The sequence below is a fragment of the Callithrix jacchus genome, chromosome 3 (genome assembly GCF_049354715.1).
Source record: "Callithrix jacchus isolate 240 chromosome 3, calJac240_pri, whole genome shotgun sequence".
Taxonomy (NCBI): domain Eukaryota; kingdom Metazoa; phylum Chordata; class Mammalia; order Primates; family Cebidae; genus Callithrix; species Callithrix jacchus.
Genome location: NC_133504.1, coordinates 127,937,195 through 127,963,896, shown reverse-complemented (window position 1 = coordinate 127,963,896; position 26,702 = coordinate 127,937,195). Strand labels below are relative to the sequence as shown.

The 26,702-nt window shown below is 35.0% G+C and overlaps 1 protein-coding gene across 1 annotated transcript; it reads left to right on the top strand.

Annotated features, from left to right (window-relative positions):
- PRR27 (proline rich 27) lies at positions 1-25,246 on the top strand. The gene is made up of 4 exons (XM_078366072.1): positions 1-57; positions 1,230-1,473; positions 1,654-1,793; positions 25,184-25,246. The coding sequence occupies exons 1-4, from the start codon at positions 1-3 to the stop codon at positions 25,244-25,246; spliced, it is 504 nt and encodes a 167-aa protein (XP_078222198.1).
- The last annotated feature ends 1,456 nt before the right edge of the window (positions 25,247-26,702 follow it).

The window sequence follows — 26,702 nt, the reverse complement described above, 5'->3', positions numbered from 1 at the left end:
ATGCACAGTGTTAAAGGAAGAGAAGCTTTGCTAAAGAGAGGAGGGAAATTGAGAAAGGTAAGTCTGGAATACGAGACACTGGGAAGAGGAATAATGAAGCAGAGGCTTCAGTGGACACATTAGAGACCCAGAGAGTGCTGAGAGCAGTGGGAAAGACAATGGAGGGTGCAGAGAAGAAGGCCTGGAGCTACTGAGCTCATAATTCTATGTCAATCCTAAAAGTGCGAGTGCTTTCCTTCTATTTCTGTCCTGGCCTAGGTTGGCATATTCTGTGGACTATAACATTCTCATTTGCTTAAACACAAAGTATTTCCTCTTCAATTGGCGTTTATTCAATTTTCTTAAAAGATTATTACTTCCTACATCAAAAATATGGAAGTACACTGACAGAGAAATGCAAATCAAAACCACATTGAGATACCACCTCATGCCAGTTAGAATGGTGATCATTAAAAAATCTGGAGACAACAGATGCTGGAGAGGATGTGGAGAAATAGGAGCACTTTTACACTGTTGGTGGGACTGCAAACTAGTTCAACCATTGTGGAAGACAGCGTGGCGATTCCTCAAGGACCTAGAAATAGAAATGCCATTTGACCCAGCAATCCCATTACTGGGTATATACCCAAAGGATTATAAATTGTTCTATTATAAAGACACATGCACACATATGTTTGTTGTGGCACTGTTTACAATAACGAAAACCTGGAACCAACCCAAATGTCCATCATCGATAGACTGGATAAAGAAATGTGGCACATATACACCATGGAATACTATGCAGTCATAAAAAACGATGAGTTCGTGTCCTTCATAGGGACATGAATGAATCTGGAAACCATCATTCTCAGCAAACTGACACAAGAACAGAAAACCAAACATTGCATGTTATCACTCATAGGCTAGTGTTGAACAATTAGAACACGTGGACAGAGGGAGGAGAGCATCACACACTGGGGTCTGTTGCAGGGGTGGGCAAGGGAGGGACAGCAGGGGAGAAATGCCAGATATAGGTGATGGGGGGATGAAGGCAGCAAACCACCTTGTCATGTATATACCTATGCAACAATCCTGCAAGATCTACACATGTACCCCAGAACCTAAAGCACAATTTTAAAAAATATACATCATTACTTATCATATATCATCACAGTTGTAACATAAGTAATATACAGACAGGACAAATACAATCAACTCAATCAACTTCGACTTCTTTGTTTCTCCTTTAGGATTACAGTGGCTATCGTCACCCACTTCATCCATCTCTGAATATTCCTTATGGCATACCGAATTTGCCACTTCCTCTTTACTATCCCTCAGTGAATACAGTCCCCAGTTACCCTGGGAATCCTTACACTGATACGGTTACCTCCTTATCCCTGGATCTGACTGCTCCTAGATTCCCCTTCATCTATCACATTCCTGGTTTTTCCTTAGCTACTCAATTGAACGTTTCTCCTCCTCCTCCTCCTCCTCCTCCTCCTCCTCCTCCTCCTCCTCCTCCTCCTCCTCCTCCTCCTCCCCCTCCTCCTCCCCCTCCCCCTCCTCCTCCTCCTCCTCCTCCTCCTCCTCCTCCTCCTCCTCCTCCTCCTCCTCCTCCTCCTTCTCCTCCTAGCAATTTCCCCCTTGTCTCTCCTTCACGGATTTTTTCAGCAGCTGCAGTACCTGCTGCTGAGCCTGCTTCTGTAGCACCACCTGCAGTCACACCTGTAGCAGCTGAGCCTGCTGCAGAGGCGCCATCACCAGCTGAGCCTGCTGCCCCAGAACATCAGCCTTCTCCCTCTTTTGATCAGGTGGGTTACTTATATCTTACCACTATAATTATGAGAAATGTAATTTGTAGAAGGGAAGACAACCTCTCCCCAAGCAAACCTACACCAACTTAAATATTTTGAACAGTTTTATTGAGATACAACTGAAATACAGCAAACTATACATATTGAAAGTATGTACTTTGATACGTTTTGACATATGTATACACTCATGAAAAGAATGAGCAGGATGAGGAATGTATCTACCATAGTCAAAAGTTTCCTCCTGTTCCTTTGTAATCCCACATTCCCCATTCTCTTATCCCTGGGCTTTTTTTTTTTTTTTTTTTTGTCACTGTAAATCGGTTTGCATTTTCTAAAATGTTATGTAAGTGGAATTAAATTCCATGTACTTTTGTGTCAGACATCATTCACTTTTAGAGATTTATCCATGAAGTTGTATCTACTAATAGTTCGGTTCTTTGCAGATTAATATTTTATTATACAGACACACTATAATTTATTTACTCATTTATCTGTTGATGAACATTTTAGCTTCCAAACTGGATGTATTTACTAACTTACTGCATGCTATACTGGCTTAAACATCCAGCAGAATGTCAAATAAAAGTGATTCGATGGGCATCCCTGCTCTGTTCCTAATATTAGGGGAAAGCATTAAGTTTTTTAATATATCTTTACACATATACATGCACATATATATACCTACATACCCTCCTCCTCCTGGGGCCATATAGACATTATACACACATATTATTATGTATAGAATGTACATAGCGGCCAGGCGCGGTGGCTCAAGCCTGTAATCCCAGCACTTTGGGAGGCCGAGGCGGGTGGATCACGAGGTCAAGAGATCGAGACCATCCTGGTCAACATGGTGAAACCCCGTTTCTACTAAAAATACAAAAAATTAGCTGGGCATGGTGGCGTGTGCCTGTAATCCCAGCTACTCAGGAGGCTGAGGCAGGAGAATTGCCTGAACCCAGGAGGCAGAGGTTGCGGTGAGCCGAGATCTCGCCATTGCACTCCAGCCTGGGTAACAAGAGCGAAACTCCGTCTCATAAAAAAAAAAAAAAAAAAAAAAAAAAAAAAAAAAGAAGAAAGAAAGAAAAAGAATGTACATAGCATGTACATAATGTATATATGTAGTACACACACATATAGTGTGTATATGCACATACATTTTCATGAGCTTTATTCTGGAATGCTATTAGGAGAATATGCTTTTACACTTTATTAAACAGGAACAGAGAAATATTTTTATATAAGACTAATTTTTCCTTTATTGAGATCAAACTACTCTGAGTGCTCAACTTAAGTCTTTGAATTTTGTGGTTTTTCACTCTGGCTGGTGGGATCAAGAACTTTTTCCTGCCCTATGTGAGCACCAATTATTGTTCTATTCTGTCCTTTCGGATAGTTCTCTAACTGACCTCAGGTAGTGTCTTTGAATAATTAATCAATAGCTGAAATGTGAGGGTATCCTCTTTTTAAAAACATTTCAACTTTTATTTTAGATACAGGGGTTACATGGGGTACCTGTGCAGATTTGTTACATGGGGATATAATGTGATGCTGAGGTTTAGAGTGTGGATCCCTTCACCCTTCACCACTTTACTAAGAGGTAGTTTTATCACCCAGCCCTAGCCACCACCCTCTAGTAGGCCACAGTGTTCATTGTTCCTATATTTATGTTCATGTGTGCTCAATGCTTAGCTACCATTTATAAGTGAGAACATACAATATTTAGATATTTGTATCTACATCTTTGTGCCCTGTTTCTATCAGATACTCTGCCTGTAAATTTCAGCTATCTTGGCCTTCCTGGACTCCCAGCTCTGTCTACTTAACTTGGAGCATCTGTTGGGGCTTGCTCTCTTTCTCTCTCTTGCACGTGTGTGTGTGTGTGTGTGTGTGTGTGTGTGTGTGTGTGTTTCCGTGCACCAAGCTGTATGTGCATGTGTTTTCCCATGCTCCTGTGCACCAAGCCCTGGAAACTCTTTCCAGGCAGTATGCTAGGACAATCATAGAGACTACCTACCTTGCTTCCTGTCTCTTAGTGATCACTGTTCTACACAGCTTGATATTTACATATTAAAAAATTGTTCCTTCTCATGTTGGCACATTATTTTTGTTTCAAGCAAGAGAGTAAATGCAGTTTCTATTACTCATCTTGACCTGAAGCAAAGTTTACTAAACTTTGAGGAAAACGATTATTTTCAGAAACAAAAATTAAGAAGCACTTAGTCCCTACGTTTTAGTACATATGACCCAACCAATTAGGCTATTTCACCAAAGGGAAAACAGGATTCTGAACTACATAGAAGATACTTCAAACCCTGGCAAGAGGCTAAAACAAATGGAAGTTTAAATCCACCAGTGAATTATTTATGTAGCACATTGCCACTACTTGGAAAGTTCTCGTAGTTTTTTCATAGAAGGAAATAAGAACTCTTTTAAGATATTCACCAAGGGGTTACATTAAATGGTGTTTGCAGCTTCTCTAGGGATCTGTGATGAGCCAGGCTTGTTCTCCAATGCTTCACACATCAAATACGTTCATTCAGTAAGTTTGACACAAGCACTTTCCATCTGCCAGCCTATTATGGATACTGCATATATGCCTGTAGCTCATGGTTCACATGAGGTAGAAGAAAATGATAGAAAGTAAAGATAAAAAGAAATAGACATGATAACAAGGGACCTTGAAAACACTGCTGAATACCTTGGACTTTGCAGTAGCCAAAGCAATTTATTAGGGACCTTCATTGAAATGAGTGTTTCACCAGTTCTGTTTCAGAAAGCTAAATATAGTAGCAGTATAAAATATTTTAAAAATGTTCAGAGGAGATCAGCAGAACACAACTTCTTAGAGAAGAAAAATTATTTAGAAAAGATTTGATTGTTTATGAAAAGATCTTTTTTTGATGTTTTCTAAGCAAATCTGTGAAATTCTCTAGAAGAATACCATGGGTTCATTTCTGTAAGTCATATCTGCTAATATAATTCAGAAATTACAGATAAAGAGGTTAAACCTCATAATCTGAAGCTACCTTTGAATGTGGTATATTTTTTACTACATGAAAGTGACAAAGTGGAGTTTAGAGAAGCGCTGGTAGTTTGTGCCTCAGAACCTCTCGAACTATGACGTCATGTCCTGTGTAAGGAACTCAGACTACTCCTGAACAACCAGAGAGTTCCTCCTTAGATTGACTCAAATTGATTATGACTTGAACATTCTAAATTAACAGTAGTTAAAATAGGGCAAAACCTTTCATATGGGAGAAGAGTGTTGGACTCTATACGGAAAGAGGCATTGTTAAGGTTCTCACAGATCATTCTGTATACTATCCCTTTAGCCACCATCCTACCCCACATCGAGAACTACTGTTTAGAAAACAAACAGTTTAGACATGAAGTCTCCCTGTCCCCACTGTGTACCACCCAAAGGTGCAAACAAACAGTTCAATTAGACTCACTGTGTCTTAGTCATCTGGTTAGAGGATAAGCAAGGAATTTGACCATCTCAATTTCCCGTTCTCATCCTTCATCTTTTCTCAAAGATGTTCCCATTTTAGTGTTTACTGGACAGGAAAATGACAAGGCTTTGACTGTCAGCCAAATCAAAATTATTTTCTGAGGTGACATTATTAGCTAAAGTAGAACTGAAAAGCAAATGTGATGGTAGTTATTATCGTTGGTGATGCCTCTTTACAGTAGCCATTGCCAAAGAAACTAAAAGATATCCATTTTTAGTTAATCCCTGACTATTGCTATATTCTTTTGGTTTTTATTTATTTTACTTCTCTGCAAAATGAACAGTGAATCACTTGGCTAGTGAATCAGTTCAAGATATTAGATACACATAACGATTTATATATTCTGTAGTCATTTGTACTTAGTTTTTTGCCATGTAAATCACCCAATTCACAACAGGTAAAGGAAAACAAATACTACTTCTTGGAAAAAGTCTATTAAGGCAGAGAAGGACCTTCACATCATTTGGTAGCAGGAGATAGTGTTGATCTAAAACCAATACCCACACAGAAAATATCCTATGTAATATATACATGCATGCAAATAAAGTATAACATTGAATTCACATTACATTTTTAAATGAACTGTTACAAGATTGCATTGTTACACGTACACATAACTGTTGCAAGAATCCATCATATTTACAAGAAGACAAAAGAAAACAAGATGAGTCTCTTAAAAGTGTATTTTATTGGTAGCGTGAATTTGTAGATAACCATTCAATATAGTCTTTTTAAAATAATATTAAAATCATAAATCAAGAAAAGTAATTTTGCTTTAAGTGTAAGTCACTTGGTCATTTTATTACACTAAACTAATATATTATTTTCTTCTTTCAGATAATGATGCAGAAATCAGTGAAATCTACAAAAATTTTCCAAAGATTATTTCACTCTGTTTTATTCAAAGTATTTGCCTCACCACATTGATTTGTTCGTGATGGTTTTTCTTTGGACTTAATTTATATTGAAATAATATTGATGATGTGCCTTTTTTCAATTCAAAATTTTAAAGCCTACATCATAAATATGTATATAATTGTCAAAGACTTAAGCATATGGTGGCAATAAGTTTCTTTCCTTTGAAAACTGTCTAAAAATACTCCTGAAACTGATAAGCAACTTCAGCAAAGTCTCAGGATATAAAATCAATGTGCAAAAATCACAAGCATTCCTATACACCAATAACAGGCTTAAAGATAGCCAAATCAAGAATGAACTACCATTCACATTGCTACAAAAACAATAAAATACCTAGGAATACAACTCGCAAGGAACGTAAGGGACCTCTTCAAGGAAAACTACAAACCACTGCTCAACGAAATAAGAGAGGACACAAACAGATGGGGAAACATTCCATGTTCATGGTTAGGAAGAACCAATATCGTGAAAATGGCTATACTGCCCAAAGTAATTTACAGAATCAACGCTATCCCCATCAAGCTACCATTGACTTTCTTCACAGAACTGGAAAAAACCACCATAAACTTCATATGGAACCAAAAGAGAGCCCGCATAGCCAAGTCAATTCTAAGCAAAAAGAACACAGTGGGGGGCATCACACTACTGGATTTCAAACTATACTACAATGCTACAGTAATCAAAATAGCATGGTACTGGTACGAAACAGAGATATAGACCAATGGAACAAAACAGTGGCATCGGAGGCAACACAACATATCTACAACCATACAATCTTTGATAAACCTGACAAAAACAAGCAATGGGGAAAGGATTCCCTGTTTAGTAAATGGTGTTGGGAAAACTGGCTAGCCATGGGCAGAAAACAGACACTGGACCACTTCCAGTTTTTTTGTGCAATATTTTTTAATATATATGCAACCAGTCACCTGATCAGAAGTGAAACTTACCAAATGTGTCCTCAAAGAGTTTAGCACTCAAAGAGTTTTGGATTTTCGAATACTTCAGATTTTGGATTTTTAGATATAGATGTTCAACCTGTACCTCCATTGCACTCTTCTTCACAAACATAGAGCAGTGTCACTTTCTTGCCAAGTAAGACAAAATTCAGGCTTCTGATTGTTCACCATAGTGAACTGTGAAATGACAACCAGACCTATAGAGATAATACGTGGTCCCATTCCTAGCCATTAGCACCTTCACAAGTACACGTATGTGCAACAAATTCTTACTGAGTATCGGCTTGAGTCCTGGCATGGTGCTAAGCCATAGGGAAATAAAGATGAATTAACTATAGGAACTGCCTTCAGGAATACCTGGGTGATATTTTAGAATATTTATTTTCTGATTTATTCTGAATCTGAAGTAGTTACTGTCCTTAAAAGACCACTAGTTAATAAACTGTTCTAAAAGCAGAAAGATTATATCCTTGGTCTGTGTCCTGGCTCTAACACCTGTTTGCTTCATGATGTTAGGTATATACTCTAACTTTTCTAAGACTTAGTCTTTCAGATTCTGATAAATAGGCATACTTCTACTTTTTCAAAAAGTGTTTAACATAAGGAAAAATATAATATATATAAAGTACTTGATACACTTAAACTATTACTTCTGCCCAGTTGCCCAGCCTCTAAATCACTCAGTAACAGAAACTGGCACAAATTGATAACTTTAAAACTGTTTTTTAAGTGAACAAATATTTAATACAAATAGATAACCTGTATTCAGCAGTACATAGCTTCCAAGTATCCACACAAACTACTCACCATAACAAAACAGGTGTGTGTTTATTCTTAAAAATCTTTATGTTGTCTTAAAAATCTTTATGTAAAAATGCTACGTTCAGGTCCCATCCAAAAATTCTAAGTCAGTTAAGAAGTACTGACTTACCCTTAAAGCATAGAAAAAGAAAGCATGACAATTTTATTGGATTAAATTTACTTCAAAATCCAATTTCATCAATTTTTGCACCCAAAGTAAAATATTCTAAATTCGATAAGAACACATACTAAAATTAAATCTGTATGTTTTAAAAGATTAAAAATGATTCCAAAGATTATTTCACTGTTTTAAAAATATTAGGCACAGACTAATTTTTTTTGATCAAGTAAAGATGAGTTATTTTTACATGATTGATATGGACACTGTGTGTTCTATGTTAGGAAGAGAAGCTGAAACTGAGGAAATCAGTGAAACAGTTTTTGACAGTACAAATAAAAAGATACAGTGAGAAAGATATTTCAGAGAGAAAGTAAATAGCATTTTATGACTAATTAGATAAGATAGAACAAGAGTGAAAAGGAAGAAAAGAAGAATCCAGGGTTTCTATGTGGTATTACCTAATAAAAGTGGGGAGAGAAGAAGAAATTCTTAAAAGAGAGGACAGTCAAGTACTTGCTGGTGGAGTTTTGCTTTATCTTTCTTGGAAGGGAAAAGTAAAGAAGACAGTTTTGTTAAGTTGATTTTAAAATGACAAAAGTGACAGAGAACATTCAATTAGCAATGGCAGGTAGAAAAAAAATGCAGAACAAAACCTTATGTGAGAATTTAAAACTGGAGATAAAGATTGGATAGATTTTATAAAGGTAACACCTAAATTCATGGAACTAAAGTCTAGAAGAGTTGAAAAACAATAATATAAATTTCTGTTCCAGTTGTCATTTTAGGCAATACTGAGACAATCAAAGCTTTTACTTTTCCCATTATTCATCTAATGGTGACTGAATATCTACTACCCATCAAATACATGATATACAGAGACTAAAAAGATCATTATCTCCAAGAGTTCGTGGACTAGTTTTACAGAAATATAGATGGGTAATCATACCATGATTTGATGAGCAGAAAAGTAACATGATTATATTTTATTAGTAATATAGCATATAGAACTGGTAGAAATGTTGAGGACAAACAGAAAAACTCAGAGAAGACATTTAGATAATTTAGACAAATGATGGCAAGGTCTGAATGAAAGCTGAGGTAGAAAGGACTGAAATGGCAATCATTCAGCCTAGTCTGAAGTCCAATTATGCAACTACTAAAGGATGTTAGTATTAGTTTTTAATGCAATAGGATTTTCCTAAACAAGCGTATTTTTTAGTCTAGGATCTTTTTGTCACAAAATGGTAAAACATCTGTGTTTAACTTACAGTAAACAACATGTTAATGAACTATGCTATCCATGACTTTAAAAAAAAAAAAAACTATTCCTCCGTTTCTGTTAAAGATAACAATAGCTAGAGTTGGCTAGGTGCAGTGAAGAAAGTTAGTAGTGTTAGGATTTGTTTCTCATTTGCCTATTTTATCCTTATAATTTAAGTTACTTTTAATAATGATCATTTTGAACACCTACTTTCAGAAGAAAATTCACTGAGTCCTCTGGCATATGACAGATCTTCATTTTTTACAACTTTTTAATAAACACAAGGTAACCTTAAAATTCACCTGTGAATGTAATGGATCACTTTGGAATAATTTTCTGATAAATATAATTATTAAAATCAGACAAAATAATTGTGAGAGGCAATAGAATTTTGTCAATGCAAAATGCTGGATGCTGGAGTCAGACCAAGTGGGCCCATACCCCAGGATCAACACGTAGTAGCAAAAATAGTGCAAGACAATTACTGACTTTCTGTATACCTTCATTTCTCCTCTGTAAAGTAGAGATGATATTAGTATAGACTAATAGAATTGTAAGTATCATATGAAATTAAGTAAAACAGTAAGAATGTGATAAATATAATTACTATTGTTCCAAGATTTTTAAAAAAATCAGTGAGCAGTTTCTCCTTTAATAAAACTCTTTGTTACATAAATAAAACAATAAAAATGATATTAAGAATGAAAGAATATTCATTTTTATCCTCACTCTTTAATGTAACACATAAATAAATATGAAATTCCAGATTCAGCATGCTTTCAGACACACATTAACATCAACTTACCTACCAGCAGAAATAAACTCTCAAAAGCAAATATTAATTTTATACTTTTTTCTAGACATTCTTATCTGAATTAACAAGATATAATTTTTACAAGAGTCATTAGTATCCTCCACCTCATTTTATTTATGAGATACAGAGGGCTAATTTGCCTGAAATCACATTGTTAGCAGGTGACAGAAACTGCTAAATGCTTGCAGTATCTGATGTAGTTGAGGTACCCACATTTTCTCTTTGTGCTACTAGATTATGAAAAATTGAGATAATATATTTGCAACAAATAAATAAGTAAATGTCTAGTTCATGAAAGTGCCTTGGTATTTTAAAAAAGTATATCAGCATTATGCTTACCTGGGATAACATGATTATTTGTCTTGGTATCCTATTTTAAGAATTCTGTGTATATGTGTTTGTCAAACATATCATTAGTCAAACATAAATCAATAATTATTCATATAGATTATTCATCCTATGGTAATAATCATCAAAATATTATTGTCATATACCATATAAGATTATTTCTTCTTCACATTGCTTCATATTCTAATCATGTGCTACCTCTTGAACACATCACCTCCAAAGTTCCATATCAGAATAAGAAAGAGAAAAAAAAATACCTATTTTTATTGAATTGCCATAGGCAAAAAAATGGCACACACAACTTCTCACAGCCCATTGGTCAGAACTAGACACATGTCTTCACACTACCTGCAAAGAAGTCTGGAAAATATAAAGGAGAAAGTGTAGTCCTTACTCTTTCAACCACAAGAGTATTGTGTCTATTAGTAACAGTGCGAGTATGTGGCGGGGTGGAGAGAATTTTGAGGGCAATCGAATCAAATTAATAAAATTTTTACTTTAAATTTTGAGTCACTATATTTTTATTATAATTATTCAAATATATTCAAACTTTCGCATACAGATCCCTGAAACGTCTCCCTACAAAATACTGGCTTGAATACTGCTAACAAATCAAAATCTCATTCAATATTCCTTACTCAGAAATTTGGTCCTACTATGATGGCATCTGTGAATTGTATAACGTACAGCAACAGAAATGAATAACAAATGCCTTTGGGATGTAAATTGCTTTGTTTTTACTAACAAGTTTCTCTTGCAAGCATATAATTTATTGCTACATTTTATTTCATTTTTCTAAGAAATAACAAGTCAAGTCTATTTTATATATATATATATATTATATAATTAATATATATATTAACAAGTCAAGGCTAAATTATATATATTTATTTATTATATTATTATAGAAATTATATATATATAAATTAGCCAGGCATGATAGCACATGCCTGCAGTCAGAGCTACTCAAGAGGCTGAGGCAGGAGGATGACTTGAGCCCAGGAGTTTGAGGTTGTAGCTATGATCATTCCACTGCACTCAGCCTGGACAATAGAACAGGACCTAGTCTCTAAAATAAATACATAAATAGAATTTAAAATAAAATAGTTCAAGAAAATTTCAAAATACTTTAATACAAATATAAGTGTCAGCTAATAGCATATGGCAAGTCCTCACTTAACGTCTTGGTTAGATTCTTGGAAACTATAACTTTGAACAAGAAGATGTATAACAAAACCAATTTTGCCATAGACTAATTGATAGAATAAAAAAACAGTAAAGTTCCTATGGCATATTTCTGATCATGAAAATATTACCAAACTTCTAAATAAAGACCAAAAATACTGTTAGTATTAAATATTGAAATAAATGTGAGCTCTACATACATTTAGGAAAGATTAATAAAAACAAATCAGAAAATTATTTACCCAATTTTGGTGAGTCAATGAACAATGACAGACATGGTGGTGATAGGTTAGATCAAGACATAAATGTTTGCAAAGCAAAAATTGTAAGGAGTACCTCCTACCACCATGCCGTTCAAAAACAAACAATAAATGTGATGGTCTTGCTGAGCTCTTTTGTACCACATTGTTTATTGTTTATTGTTGTTCATTTATATAATCTTTTACCATTTTATTTTGTATCCTTTATAATTTTTATTTTGCAATAATTTGCCTTCATTTATTTATTCATTCATCCATTTTCCAACCCACTTATCTCCGTTCCAGTGGTGAGAGCCTCCCCAAGCAGCTCAGGGTGTGAGACAGGAACAGCTGGATACAGGACTTCAACCCATCTCAGGGCACACTCACACTCATGCCCACACTCAGACTGGGACAACTTAGAGAAAAAAGTTCACCTGTCCTATTTATCTTTTAAATGTGGGAGGAAACTAGTTTTCTGGAGAAAACACACAGACTTAGAGAATGGAATGAATAAGCAATCTCCACACAGACCATAAAGTTACAAACAGACCAATAAAAACGGTATGATATGTGCACTGTCATTTCCCAAAGAACCTAACTAAATGGTCAACAAATGAGAAGTTCATTAACATCTTTGCTCATCATAAAAATGGGTATTAAAACCACAATGAATTACTTCTACACACTCATCACAATGACAAAAAAAAAATCTAATGGCATCAATGTTGATAAAGTTGTGGACTAACTGGAACTAAAACCCATAGATGCATAGATGTCATGATCACTTTAGAAAACTGACAGTGATCTTGGGGGGAAGGAATTGATTTATATCTTGGGCCTAGGCAAATGCATGAATATATAAAAATGTAATATTTTAACAAGTTGTACACTCATATTGTATATGTTGTACTGTATTTAAATTTTCCCTACATTTTTAAATGTTCCAAAATAACATTTCTGATGTTTCCTTTCATCAAAAATTATCAAGAATCTAGAGGTGGAGGATCCAACTGAAGAAATACATGACTTCCATGGGAAAGTTTATAAAAACTTTGGTAAAGCAGACCTAAATAAATGCAGAGCCCATGCTCATGGATTGGAAACTTTGATGATGTGGATACAATAATATGTTTTAAAAACTCAAAACAGTAACTGAAAGTTGACAATATGATTTTTACATTGACAGATAAAACCAAAGAACCTGGAAAAATCAATAAACTTAAACAAATGCATGTTTAAGGGGCCTATTCTAGAAGATAGAAAAAGTTGTTATAAATCTATGACTAATTAAAACTGTAGTGAAAAAGAACAATGCACAGAAGAACAAACGTTAAAACATTCTCATGCCTATGGACACAATTTATGATAGGGATGGTAATACTACAACCAATTATTTATAAATATGGAAGCAAATAAAATAGGATTTCTAGTCAATATGGAGTCAAAATTCAGTTCTATGGTTGTTACAGATCCAAATGTGAAAGACAAAACTAAAATCTTTTAGAATATGACATTGCAGAATATCTTCATGATATTTAAGTAGAGGAAAAGTTTTAACCTGAAGTAAACTCGTGATGATTTTGATTGTGTTGAAATTAAGAATATCTGTTCATCAGTATACCCTGTAAAGATAACGAAAAGACAAGCCACAAATAAACAATAAAATAATGACACCTTAAATATATATACACCCAAACATATATATGCATGTGTATGTCTCTGTATGTGTGTGGCTTCTATGAATAAACTGCACACATTTTATGAATTAATTTTAATATTTTAATATTTATCAAAAGAAGCAAGTTATAAAAAAAGAAAACATGCCATTATAACTTCCTTTATATCATATTCAAAACTAGGCAAAGCTAAAATATGTTCATCAGGGATGCAACAGAGGTGGTAAAGCTATAAAGAAAGCAAACAGTAATTACAGTTGTCTCTAGAGGTAAGGGAGAGTACAAGAAAGCATAGGCACACACGAAGGTGTTGGCAATGCTCTATGTTTAATGAAGTTCATCAGTGTTTGCTTGATAGTTACATTTAAGGTTCTCTTTGGTATTGGCATTATGTTTTATAATAAAAAATAATAATAAATAGTTGCACCTAGGAAAATTTTTAGCAATTGAATATAATATATTATAAGAGAAAGCCATGAGGGACTTCCAATTCTCTGCATTACATGACTGTACTCAAACCATCAAACCTAGTTTCTCCTTTACACAGAAATGGTTTTGAAGAAGAAACCATTCAACCACCAAATCACTGAATGTACCACTTTGCATATCCACACATACTCCTCTTTTCTCTTTTTCATGTAAGACTAATCCCTCTTTTTGAGGACAATCTCTGTTTACTATCCTCCATCTTCGACTTCCAGATCTCTACTCTATTCCACCTGTCATCACTTGAACATGCCAAACTCTATAAGGAAACATACCAAAGGCCTTCATATTCTTATTCTTGAATTGTATTTTTATTTTTGCCTTCACAGCCAAATTTTGTCAAGAAGTCTGCACTAGTAGTAATTATTTTTTCATTTAAAATTCACTCCTCAGTCCCTACAGTCTAATTTTTATCTTTTTCTTACTCTGAAACTATCTTATTAAGGTTACAGTGTCCCATTTTTGATAGATCCCCAGATATTCTAAAGGTTTTATCTTATTTTACATCTCATCATCATAATATAATCCTCAATCCTCTTCTTTTCTTACTAAAAACAGACTTACTGGAAATTTCAATTCCATGGCTACCCACATGCATTTCACACTGGTATAAAGGCTATAACCATAATAGTGATGTAAAAGCCCACAGTTATATGTCCTATAATTGAATTTATTTTCTTTCCTGAGTTCCTGGAGTAGAAAACTTAATCTAGTCAGTTCCAAGTAAATTTAGCCAAGCTGGGAAACACCTCGTTTACATGTAGCTTAAAATTCAGACTCATGAAGGATTTTCCTCCTCTCCTCCCTGAGTATCGTCTGTTTTTACTGGATACTGACGTAACATCCTGCTTGTGATAAGGTGTATATATTTTGGCCAAAGTCTCTCATTCTGGGTTTTACAAATGTGTAATTGTTCTCACCTAGCCCACAGGCCTAGTCATTTCACTCCATTGTGGTCAGTCTAAGAGTACCACATCCTTATCCGATTCCTGCAGTGTCCACTCCCTTTTTCTTTTTCTTTTCTCTTTTCCTTTTCCCTTCCTTCCTTCCTTCATTTCTTCTTTCTCTCTCACTTTCTTTCTCTCTTTCTTTCTCTCTTCTTTCTTCCTTCCTTTCTTTCTTTTCTTCTTTCTTTCTTTCTGCTCAAAACAGAGTTTCACTCTAGAGTGCAGTGGCACAATCGTGGCTCACTGCAGCCTCAACTTTCTGGACTCAAGTGTTCCCTCTGCCTCAGCCCCCCAACTAGCTGGGACTACAGGCACACACCACCTTGCTCAGTTAATTGTTGTTGTTGTTGTTGTTGTTTTAATTGCATTTTAGGTTTTCGGGTACATGTGAAGAACATGCAAGATAGTTGCATAGGTACACACGTGGCACTGTGATTTCCTACCTTCCACCCCTTTACCTATATCTGGCATTTCTCCCCATGCTATTTCTCCCCTACTCCCCAACACCCACTGTCCCTCCCCTATTCCCCCCAACAGACCCCAGTGTGTAGTGCTCCCCTCCCTGTGTCCATGTGTTCTCATTGTTCAACACCCACCTATGAGTGAGAACATGCGGTATTTCATTTTCTATTCTTGTGTCAGTTTGCTGAGAATGATGTTCTCCAGGTTCATCCATGTCCCTACAAAGGACACAAACTCATTGTTTTTGATTGCTGCATAATATTCCATGGTGTATATGTGCCACATTTTCCCTGTCCAGTCTATCATCGATGGGCATTTGGGTTGATTCCAGGTCTTTGCTATTGTAAACAGTGCTGCAATGAACATTTGTGTGCATGTGTCCTTATAGTAGAATGATTTATAATCCTTTGGATATATATCCAGTAATGGGATTGCTGGGTCAAATGGAATTTCTATTTCTAGGTCCTTGAGAAATCGCCACACTGTCTTCCACAATGGATGAACTAATTTACACTCCCACCAGCAGTGTAAAAGTGTTCCTGTTTCAACACATCCTCTCCAGCATCTGTCGTCTCCAGATTTTTTAATGATCACCATTCTAATTGGTGTGAGATGGTATCTCAATGTAGTTTTGGTTTGCATTTCTCTAATGTCCAGTGATGATGAGCATTTTTTCACTTGTTTGTTGGCCTCACGCACAACTTCTTTTGTAAAGTGTCTGTTCATATCCTTTGCCCACTTTTGAATGGGCTTGTTTTTTTCTTGTAAATCTGTTTTAGTTCTTTGTAAATTCTGGATATCAGTCCTTTGTCAGATGGGTAGACTGCAAAAATTTTTTCCCATTCTACTGGTTGCTGATTCACCCTAATGACTGTTTGTTTTGCTGTGAAGAAGCTGTGGAGTTTGATTAGGTCCCATTTGTCTATATTTGGCTTCTGTTGCCAATGCTTTTGGTGTTTTGGTCATGAAGTCCTTGCCTACTCCTATGTCCTGGATGGTTTTGCCTAGATTTTCTTCTAGAGTTTTTATGGTGTTCATCTTATGTGTAAGTCTTTAATCCATCTGGAGCTAATTTTAGTGTAAGGTGTCAGGTAGGGGTCCAGTTTCTGCTCTCTGCATATAGCTAGCCAGTTTTCCCAACACCATTTATTAAACAGGGAATCCTTTCCCCATTGCTTGTTTTTGTCAGGTTTATCAAAGATTGTATGGTTGTGGATGTGTTGTGTTGCCTCTGAGACCTCTGTTCTGTTCCATTGGTCTATATCTCTGTTTTGGTACCAGTACCATGCTGTTTTGATTACTGTAGCCTTGTAGTATAGTTTGAAGTCTGGTAGTGTGATGTCTCCTGCTGTGTTCTTTTTACTTAGAATTGACTTGGCTATGTGGGCTCTCTTTTAGTTCCATACGAAGTTTAAGGTAGTTTTTTCCAGTTCTGTGAAAAAGGTCATCAGTAGCTTGATGGGGATAGCATTGAATCTGTAAATTACTTTGGGCAGTATGGCCATTTTCACGATATTGATTATTCCTAACCATGAACATGGAATGTTTCTCCAACTGTTTGTGTCCTCTCTTATTTCATTGAGCAGTGGCTTGTAGTTCTCTTTGAAGAGGTCCTTTACATTCCTTGTTGTTATGTTCCTAGATATTGTATTCTGTTTGTAGCAATTATGAATGGCAGTTCATTCTTGATTTGGCTCTCTTTAAGTCTGTTATTGGTGTATAGGAATGCCTGTGATTTTTGCACATTGATTTTGTATGCTGAGACTTTGCTGAAGTTGCTTATCAGTTTCAGGAGATTTGGACTGAGATGATGGGGTCTTCTAGATATACTATCATGTCATCTGCAAATAGAGACAATTTGGCTTCTGCCTTTCCTATTTGAATACCCTTTATTTCTTTTCTTGCATGATTCCTCTGGCTAGAACTTCCAGTACTATATTGAATAGGAGTGGTGAGAGAGGGCATTCTTGTCTATTGCCAGAATTTAAAGGGAGCTGGTTTTTCGAAAAGATCAACAAAATAGACCACTAGCCAGATTAATTTAAAAAAAAGAGAGAGAGAAAGAGAATAACCAAATAGATGCAATAAATAATGATAAAGGGGAAATTGCCACAGATCCCTCAGAAATTCAAACCATCATCAGAGAGTATTACAAACAACTCTATGCACATAAACTAGTAAACCTGGAAGTATGGATAAATTCCTGGACACTTGCATCCTCCCAAGCCTAAACCAGGAAGAAGTCGAAACCATGAATAGACCAATAACAAGATCTGAAGTTGAGACAACAATTAAGAGCCTACCACACAAAAAAAAGCCCAGGTCCATGGGTTCACAGCCGAATTCTACCACACACACAAAGAGGAAATGTTACCATACCTCCTGAAACTTCCAAATAATCCAAAAAGAGGGAATCCTTCCCAAATCATTTTATGAGACCAACATTATCCTGATACCAAAACCCGGCAGAGACCCAACAAGAAAAGAAAACTTCAGGTCAATATCCATGATGAACATAGATGCAAAAATCTTCAATAAAATACTGGCAGGCCGATTGCAGCAGCATATCAAAAAACTTATCCACCGTGATCAAGTAGGTTTCATCCCGGGGATGCAAGTCTGGTTCAACATATGCAAGTCTATAAACGTAATTCACCACATCAACAGAACCAAAAACAAAAACCACATGATTATCTCAATTGAGGCAGAGAAGTCCTGTTAACAAAATACAACAGCCCTTTATGCTAAAAACCCTCAATAAACTCGGTATTGACGGAACTTATCTCAAAATAATAAAAGCTATTTACAACAAACCAACAGCCAATATTATACTGAATGGGCAAAAACTGGAATTGTTGTTGTTGTTTAAGTAGAGATGGAGTCTTACTATGCTGCCCATGCTGATCTCAAACTCTTGGGCTCAAGCAATCCTACTGTCTGGGCCTCCCAATGTGTGAGGCACTGTTCCTGACCACCAGTACTCTTTACATTAAATAATGCTTTTACCCTACTTTGGGCTGAAAATGATATGTGCAGAGGAAAATTTGAGTGCTCTCCCATACCCCACTTTGTCTGTGGAAGTATGAAGCCATGGCTCTTTCATGTCATATAGTTTAAACATAGATGATACACAAAGATACACAGGAAAGTTCTCTGCAGGGGCTCTCATCTCTCCAGTCTAGACCCAGAAAGAAATGCACTGGGATATCCCAACCTCAGTTGAGAAGGAAGGGGGTCATCTCCCACTAGGCTGGAGCTTGGCTCTGTTTGTGGGTAAGCAAGAGGGGCAGGATATAACATCAAAAACAAGTGTTATTATTATTACACTTTAAGTTATGGGATACATGTGTGGAAAGTTCAGGTTTATTACATAGGTATACATGTGCCATGGTGGTTTGCTGTACCCAAAAACCATGTTTGGTTTTTGGGTACATGTTCTCACTCATAAGTGGTTTTTAACTCTCTAGTATCATTTCTATCTCTTTCACCTTTCCCCACCTTAGGTCTGTTAATAGTCTCTATGATCTCATACACTTCATAAAGCTTTTTATTAATCTGAAAGCCTGACTTGGTTTAAAAGCTAAGATTTTGTTCCATTATTGTTTAAAACCAATAGATTGAATGAGGTATGACTGACATATAATACACAGAATTAAGTGTATATATTTTGACAGTTATGTGCAATATCTAAGGGCAATGAGATACTAACTCATAGCTCAAATTGAGAAGTTCCTGAAGGAAAAATGGGGAGAGAAAAGAAAAAGCCTTACTAATATTTCACATAAACTTGCCTTCACATATCATTGAGTCTCAAGTTCAGATTTCTTAGTGCTTGTGGGTGACCGTTACTATTTAGATATGTAACAACACCAGTGTTCAGTAGGCATGCATAGAAGTAAGAACCCAGTAAAGAGAGCAGGAAGAAATAGTAAAAGAAGTAGGACACTCTCAGAGTGCGATCATACCTTGGCAAGCTACATCTATAAGGTTAAAAGGGAGCCACTACTGTGTGCTTGAAAAGACTTCCTTTTGTCTTCAACTTTTCATCCACAAGAGTTAAGTGAGAGGCACACAATGCCATGTGCTCCTGGCAAACATGACTTCCTTCTAGCTTCTCTCTCTCCAGAACTCACAACCTGATCACCTTCCTCCTGCCAACCGTCAGGACTAAGCTTGTCATGTTTCTTATTTCCATTTTGTTGTTGTTGTTGCTGTTTTAGCCTTCACAAACAATACAGATTTCCCATTGTTTCCTCTTTTTCTGGACTCTAATCTTCATACCTATCTGTTGGGAAAAGCTGCAAAGGAGAAAGGACTTACAGAGTGCCTACGTAAATCAGTTATGAGTAACATATAAACAAGGAACAACAAACTGTGAAAGGTTACAGGAGGCCTCTGAGGAGGAAGACCTCTCCATGCCTCATTTTCCAGTGCAGGGTGACCTAGGCTCTCTTACTATAAACACTGTGCTCAAGGACATAAAACTCCTTCATGGCACTATGACGTAGCCAGACTTGTAGGTTCCTTGTAAGGCCCGAGTTCCATCAGCTGCACATAGATAATAGGCTAAAGACAACCACATATTCTTGTTTCGTGAAACTCCCAAACTGCCACTGTTATTAATCCTTAGGAAAACACACCAGTTCTGGCTCACTGATTCACTCCACCATCACCCTCTTCCCACCATTACTCCACTCCTACCCTGTAGATCAAAGTTATTGTAATCAATAAATAGTATGGATAATCAGAGCTCGGGGCCTTCACTGCCTCGAGTAATAAGTGATGGCCCTCTGGTCCCACTGTCTGTCTTAATCTGTCTTTTTCTCATTCCTTTGTTGCCACCAAACTCCTAGTACCCATGGGTGATGTAGGGCTGGCTTCCTGCACATATCCACATATTTCATTTTTCTGAACCATCTGACAGCACTTCCTATCTCCTGAGTCTTATGTTATATCCTATGACACTCATAAGTCACCAGTAAATATGTTATATTCTCAACTTCTCTAAACTTTCACTTTATCCTTTGATCTAAATTAAACCTGGAACATTGCTAAGAACATTGTTTGTAAAAGTTCTAAAAGATGTAAATAAATGAAAAAGTATGTCATGTTCATGGACCAGATGACTTAATATTTTAAGATGGCAATACTACACAAACTGAACTATAGATTTAATGTAATTCCTATCAAAAACCTCAACTCCTCTTTTTTGGCAAATTTGACAAGCTGTTTCTAAAATTCCTGTATAAATGCAAGCAGTATGGAATAGTCCAAACAGTCATACAGAAGCAAAACAAGGTTGGAGGACTTATACTTCTGACTTTCAAGTTTACTATATAGTCCCTGTAGTACTGTCATAAAGACAAACATATAGAACATTGGATTAGAATGGAAAGTCTAAAATAAGCCTTTACATTTATAGTCAACTGAATTTCAACAAGAATGCAAAAAAAATTCAATAAGGAAATAATATTTTTTCAAAAAATAGTACTATCATTGGACATCTACATGAAAAATAATTAAGCTGAACCCCTACCTATTAAATAAAAATGGATTATAGAACTAAATGTAAGCGTGAAAGTTATAAAAACTCTTGGAATAAAGCACAAAATTAAATCTTCACAACCATGAATTATGCAATTAGTTTTCAGATACTACACCAAAAAGCAAATGGCAAAACAAAAAATAGATAAATTAGAACTCTATGCATATTTAAGACGTTTGTGCATTTAAAAAAACACAACCAAGAAAATGAAAAGACAATACGCATATAATGAAAGAAAATATTTACAAATCATATATTGAATAAAGGACTTGTATTCAGAATATAAAGATCTCTTACAAATAACACAATTTAAAAATGGGCAAATATTTCAATGGACATTTCTCACAGCAAGATACACAAATCACCAAGAAGCACAAAAAGATACTTGACATCCTTACTCATCAGGAAAATGGAAATACAAATTATAGTGAGATATCTCATCACACCCACAAACACGGCTAGAATGAAATAGGCAGAAGACAAATGTTGATGAGGATCTGAAGACACCAGAACCCTCCTCATACATGGCTAGTGAGAATATATAATAGTACAGCTGCTTTGCTGTTTTGAAAAACAATTTGTCAGTTTGTCAAAACATTAAACATGAAATTATGACTATATTTACACCTTTTTATTTAGCTGTCCAGTAAACAACTTAAAAATGACGTTTGTCTGATATTCCAATACCGATTTCCTCCTCATCAGATCTCTCCCTATTGCTATCTTCCTCCTCTTAGTAACTCAACATTTCAGTCCTCCAGTTGGGCAAGCAAAACACTTTTAAAAGTGTTTCCTAATTATACTTCTTCTCTAACCCCCCACAGCTGACATGGCAATGTATTTTGGAAATGCCAACTTCAACACACATCTTGAATCCAAACGTTTCTTTGTTTTAATTTTTGTGGATACATACTAGGTGTATATATTTACAGAGTCCATGAGATGTTTTGATACAGGCATGCAATGTGAAATAAGCACATCATGGAGAATGGAGTAGGCATCTTCTCAAGCATTTACCCTTTGAATTATAAATAATCCAACTACATTCTTTATTTTTAAATATACACATTATTATTGACTATTGTGCTATTGAGTAGATCTTGTTCATTTTTTGCCATCCCACCCTATCACTACCATATACAAACCACTATAATCTCTAATTATCACAATCACCTCCTATTCTCTCCTTTCTTACATCCTCCACATCCCCCTAATGTGTCTTCTAAATAGCAGTAAAAGGGATCATGTCAGAGTCATCTCTGTCCTCCTGAAATTCTGCAAGTGAACCCCGGTGTCTCATGCACAAGTTTAACAAGGAGAATAAAGTATTTAAACAAGTGAATCATATATTTAAGACTTATTTTTTCAGTAAAAGTACAAAAGCAATTCTACTATTCTACAAAGGAATATTTGTATTTGACTGTTTTTATATTGACAAAGCATTGCTTTTTGGCAGTCTGCAATATCTCTTTTTTAAATTAAAGAGACAAGAAGACATCTGTAAAGAACGCTGCAAATCTGTCATGCTGTGATCCTTTTTTCTGGGAGATTAAACATTTCTCGGGATAACAAAGGATATAAAAGCCATTAATTCTTTGAGTAACCATATAAATTATTAGTGGTGCTTAGATGAAAAGACTGGTATGATTAAAGATAACGGACCCTGAATTTTTAAAAGGGTTTATATAGCTGTGAATCTGGGTTTCATATCCTTTCAGAAGGATTATGTGCTTATCATTAATCTTGGAAGTAAGGTAATTTTGTTAATAATAACTTTATTCCCTCTGATCTCTTTATATATGTGCAAGAGGAGAAGTAATTCAATAATGGCAGTGATGTTTTTTGTAGGAAGTTATGCTGATTATATCTTAAATAAATCATTGATTAATTAAAACTCAATGACTTGTGAAGGGGAAAATAGGTTAAGGAGTTATAGAAATAATACATAGCATAAGCACTGTGCATGGCAATGCTAATATTAAATATTATCTAAGATTTACTTACCATACTACAAAGAAAAATATGAAGTTCAAAAGCACAAAAGAAGTATCAACATTACATTGTCAATACATAATCATTCTTCACATTTATAGCAATGCTTAGTATAACATTTTGTTTAATGGCATGCAGTAAAAATGTATTGCTTGACTCAACAACATAATACTTTCTTTGCTTCTCTTTCATGATGCTATAGTAGCCATTATGTATACTCACGTCATTTTGATAAAAGGAGTAAAATGCTAATTTTCCATGTCAAGATTATCTTAAAATAAAAAAAATAAATTTATAATTAATTACAAGTACAATCAATCTCTCCCTGATGCACTACTTTACTCCTAATCTTGGTACTTTTTTATCATCATTGCCAGCAATATTTAATTGATTTCATGTATCTACTGGTCTTTTAGAAGTTTAGAATGTTTTTTGTAGACAAATAAAGAAACAAAAATCATCTTTAAGTGTCTTTCAAAAGTTGAGCAAATGAAGACAAGCATTTTTGAAGAAGTAAGCAGTGATATAAATTACCCTTTTTCATCTAATTTTAGTTGACATTATTTTAGATAGCACTAACAAAGAAAAACAAATTCCCCAATTAAGCAATGTCACCAGTTCTTGCTAAGAGTTTTATGTCTATGTAGGGTTGGGTCATATATGTCTCTTTTTTCCAAAACATTTCATAATTTTTATCACCTTCCTGTTTATTGCTTGCCAGGTGAAATAAAACTTCTCTATATATCTCAATCACAAAACAATGCAACTTCTTTTCTTATGGGTATTTATCTTTTCCATTGCATGAAATTGCAGCATGGCTCTCATGATTTGGACAATAAATGTATCCTCACTAAAATCAAAATTACATCCTGCCTCTCTCTTCCTGTGCTTTTCTTTTACATACCTCTTTTGTTTCAATGCAAAATCTTTTGTAACATTTTACAGGAAATTTAAATGTCAATTTAATTAAAAATATCCATATTTTTAAAACTTAATTTAAACATAACACAGTGAGAAAGCAGCTACTGTTAGATAGATCCTGAGCTGAGGATAATTAAATATAAAAAACATACATCTAAGGATCAAAGAAATGCAGCACCTTTGAGCCAATCATAATAGATTATAAAGTGGTCAAAGATTATACATGGAAGATGTCAGAGGAGTCATTAAAGGTTTAAAATGACTTAAACTTTTCTTACCTACAGCATGAATAACTAAAGTATGACTTCATAAACTATTTTAGATATACGAAGAACAGTGACATATCATTTATGAGAAATTAATCTCCATCTACATGGTGAGAGAGAGTAGAATTAGTCTTAATCCAAATAGAAGGACCAAATAAATATGCAAGTTGGAGGTTATGGATTGCTCTTCATAAGGGTCTTAATCCAAAGTTTCCCACATCCTAACACTCTGGCTAACTCCTCTGAGCCTCAGATTTCCTCATCTTCAAAAAAGAAGGTAACAACTTACAATCTTACAAATGTATATATAGAGTTGATGAAAGAATATTATAAAGAATTTGGCATAATTTAATCACTCAAAAATGTTTCTTTATGTTAAAATTCTTATTAAGTCATTTAACAGGAAATAAGCCACCACTTCTAAATAAATTGAAATAGAAGGTCATTTTCAAGCAGGCAGCCTTTATATACAAAATTTAATGCCTCCCACTCAGTTTCAACAGTTTCACATGAATTATTTTATGCATACATGACACATTCAAAATCCTGAAATAGTAATAGAAATATTTTGGGAAAATAATGAAAATAAAATGGCAATTAATTAATGAGGAAAATTAATTAATTACATTATTTTAATGATTAAATGGTATTTTTGTCATCTCCAAGTATCTAACGCTTTTGACTATGAGAAAGTGTAGCTATTTCTCTTGGAATAGTTCTATTAGCATTTCATTAGCAATCAATTAGTATTCAATATTTCACAGATGTATTGACTAGTTTTGCTTATAGTGTTTTATTGTTGTTTCTATTTCAAAATATAACTGGATTCTCATTTCTTTTAACTAGCAGGAAAAAATGTTTAATGAAAAGTTTTTATTAGTAGTAAAAAATGTATATTGATTAAAACTGTTTTTTTATTTCTTCTTAGCATTTAAATGACCACAAATATGATCAAGACAATGTTCATATTAAACACCTAAATATGGAATAAACTTCCTTGTTTTCTGGTGACCAATATACCTCTGTTTTGTGTACATCACTATGGATACAGGTAACTTATGATTTACCCTGAATGTAACAAATGAGCTCTAAATTGTTTTGTTATAAAACATTTCATAAGCTGAGACAAAAATATACATAAAAGATAGTAGAGTATATTGGTTTAGTAGTTAAATAATATGGATGTTGGAATCAGACAAAGTAGAACTAAAGCTAGAATAAGATAAAATAGGTTAAAATTTCAGGTTCAGTAACTAAAAAGAATGTAGCTTAACACAAATTGTTTCTTTGATGTTTTCTCAGAGAAACTGGGAAAAGGCTAGTACAGCAGGTCCTCACATAACATCCTTAGGTGAACATCATTTTGTTACAATGTTGATGAGAAAAAAAAAATGTATATAGAATCTTAGTTGGAGCCACTGTCTATGGGATTTGAATTTGCACATTCTCCCCCTTGTCTGCATGCATTTCTCCAGGTACTCCAATTTCCTCTCACATCCCAGAGATGGGCACTTTCTGGCCATCTGCAGCCCGAACTAGAATCATTGGGTTAAAAAAAAATCTTACTTGTTTTTATTAATCTTCCTAAATGTCTGTATGACTCACATTTATTTCAGTGTTTAATATTAGAAGTGTTTTGGGCTTTATTTAGAAATCTGGTGATGGTTTTCTAAGCAGAAATATACTTTTTCCCAACCACCACAACCTTCTAAATGTCTTTCTATTCTATTCCTATTTATACCTCATGTTGTTATTTATATTTAACAATATGAATGACCTTTCACAAAGCACTTCTTTCTAGGGGCAGCCTGCACTTTCATCTTCAACCTTTGGAAATTCTAAGTCCTTAGCACTTATTCATGTAAGTAAATGTTTAAGGATCTCTTCTCAAGAAAAGGAAGCACTTTATCAGAGTTCAAAGCTCTAATATAAAACAGCTGTGTTTGAACAGAGATCAAAAGCTCTCATGAAAATGACATCACTCTTTTCTGGGGAAAATCTTGGCATCACTGAGCAAGTGACAAGCAGAACACATGGATTAAAAAAAAACCTGGCCTTTGAAATTACTAAGCTACATAAACAATCGACAAAAATACAGTTCAATCATGCCTTTGGATATGTACACATTTGGCTGACCTGTGGTCTGTTTTTAAGCTCTAGTGTACCGGTAAAGCATTGACTTTGAGATACTTTGAGGTGAACTTAATTCTCCTGACTTATCCTCCTGTCTGTTTCCTGTGGCTTTTCTCTGATTGGCAAACAAAGTGTCTCTGTTCTTGTTTGTGAATGTCTGTATTGATTTTTGTCATCATACTTATCTTCCTTGTACTAAACCTTAATCCCTGGGACATGCCTTGGGTGAATTTATCCTTTGTGGTTATAAATGACCTGTTAGTCTATGCCCTTCTTAGCAGAATTCCTTATGGAAGCTGAATACACCTCTAATG

What these genes read in the sequence shown, in the direction of transcription:
- PRR27 (XM_078366072.1), top strand. Translation starts at nt 1, where the DNA reads ATGCACAGTGTTAAAGGAAGAGAAGCTTTGCTAAAGAGAGGAGGGAAA. An exon ending in GAGGAGGGAAATTGAGAAAG is followed by an intron (nt 58 to 1,229) that starts GTAAGTCTGGAA and finishes TTTCTCCTTTAG; the next exon opens with GATTACAGTGGCTATCGTCA. An exon ending in CTTCTCCCTCTTTTGATCAG is followed by an intron (nt 1,794 to 25,183) that starts GTGGGTTACTTA and finishes ATTTCTTCTTAG; the next exon opens with CATTTAAATGACCACAAATA.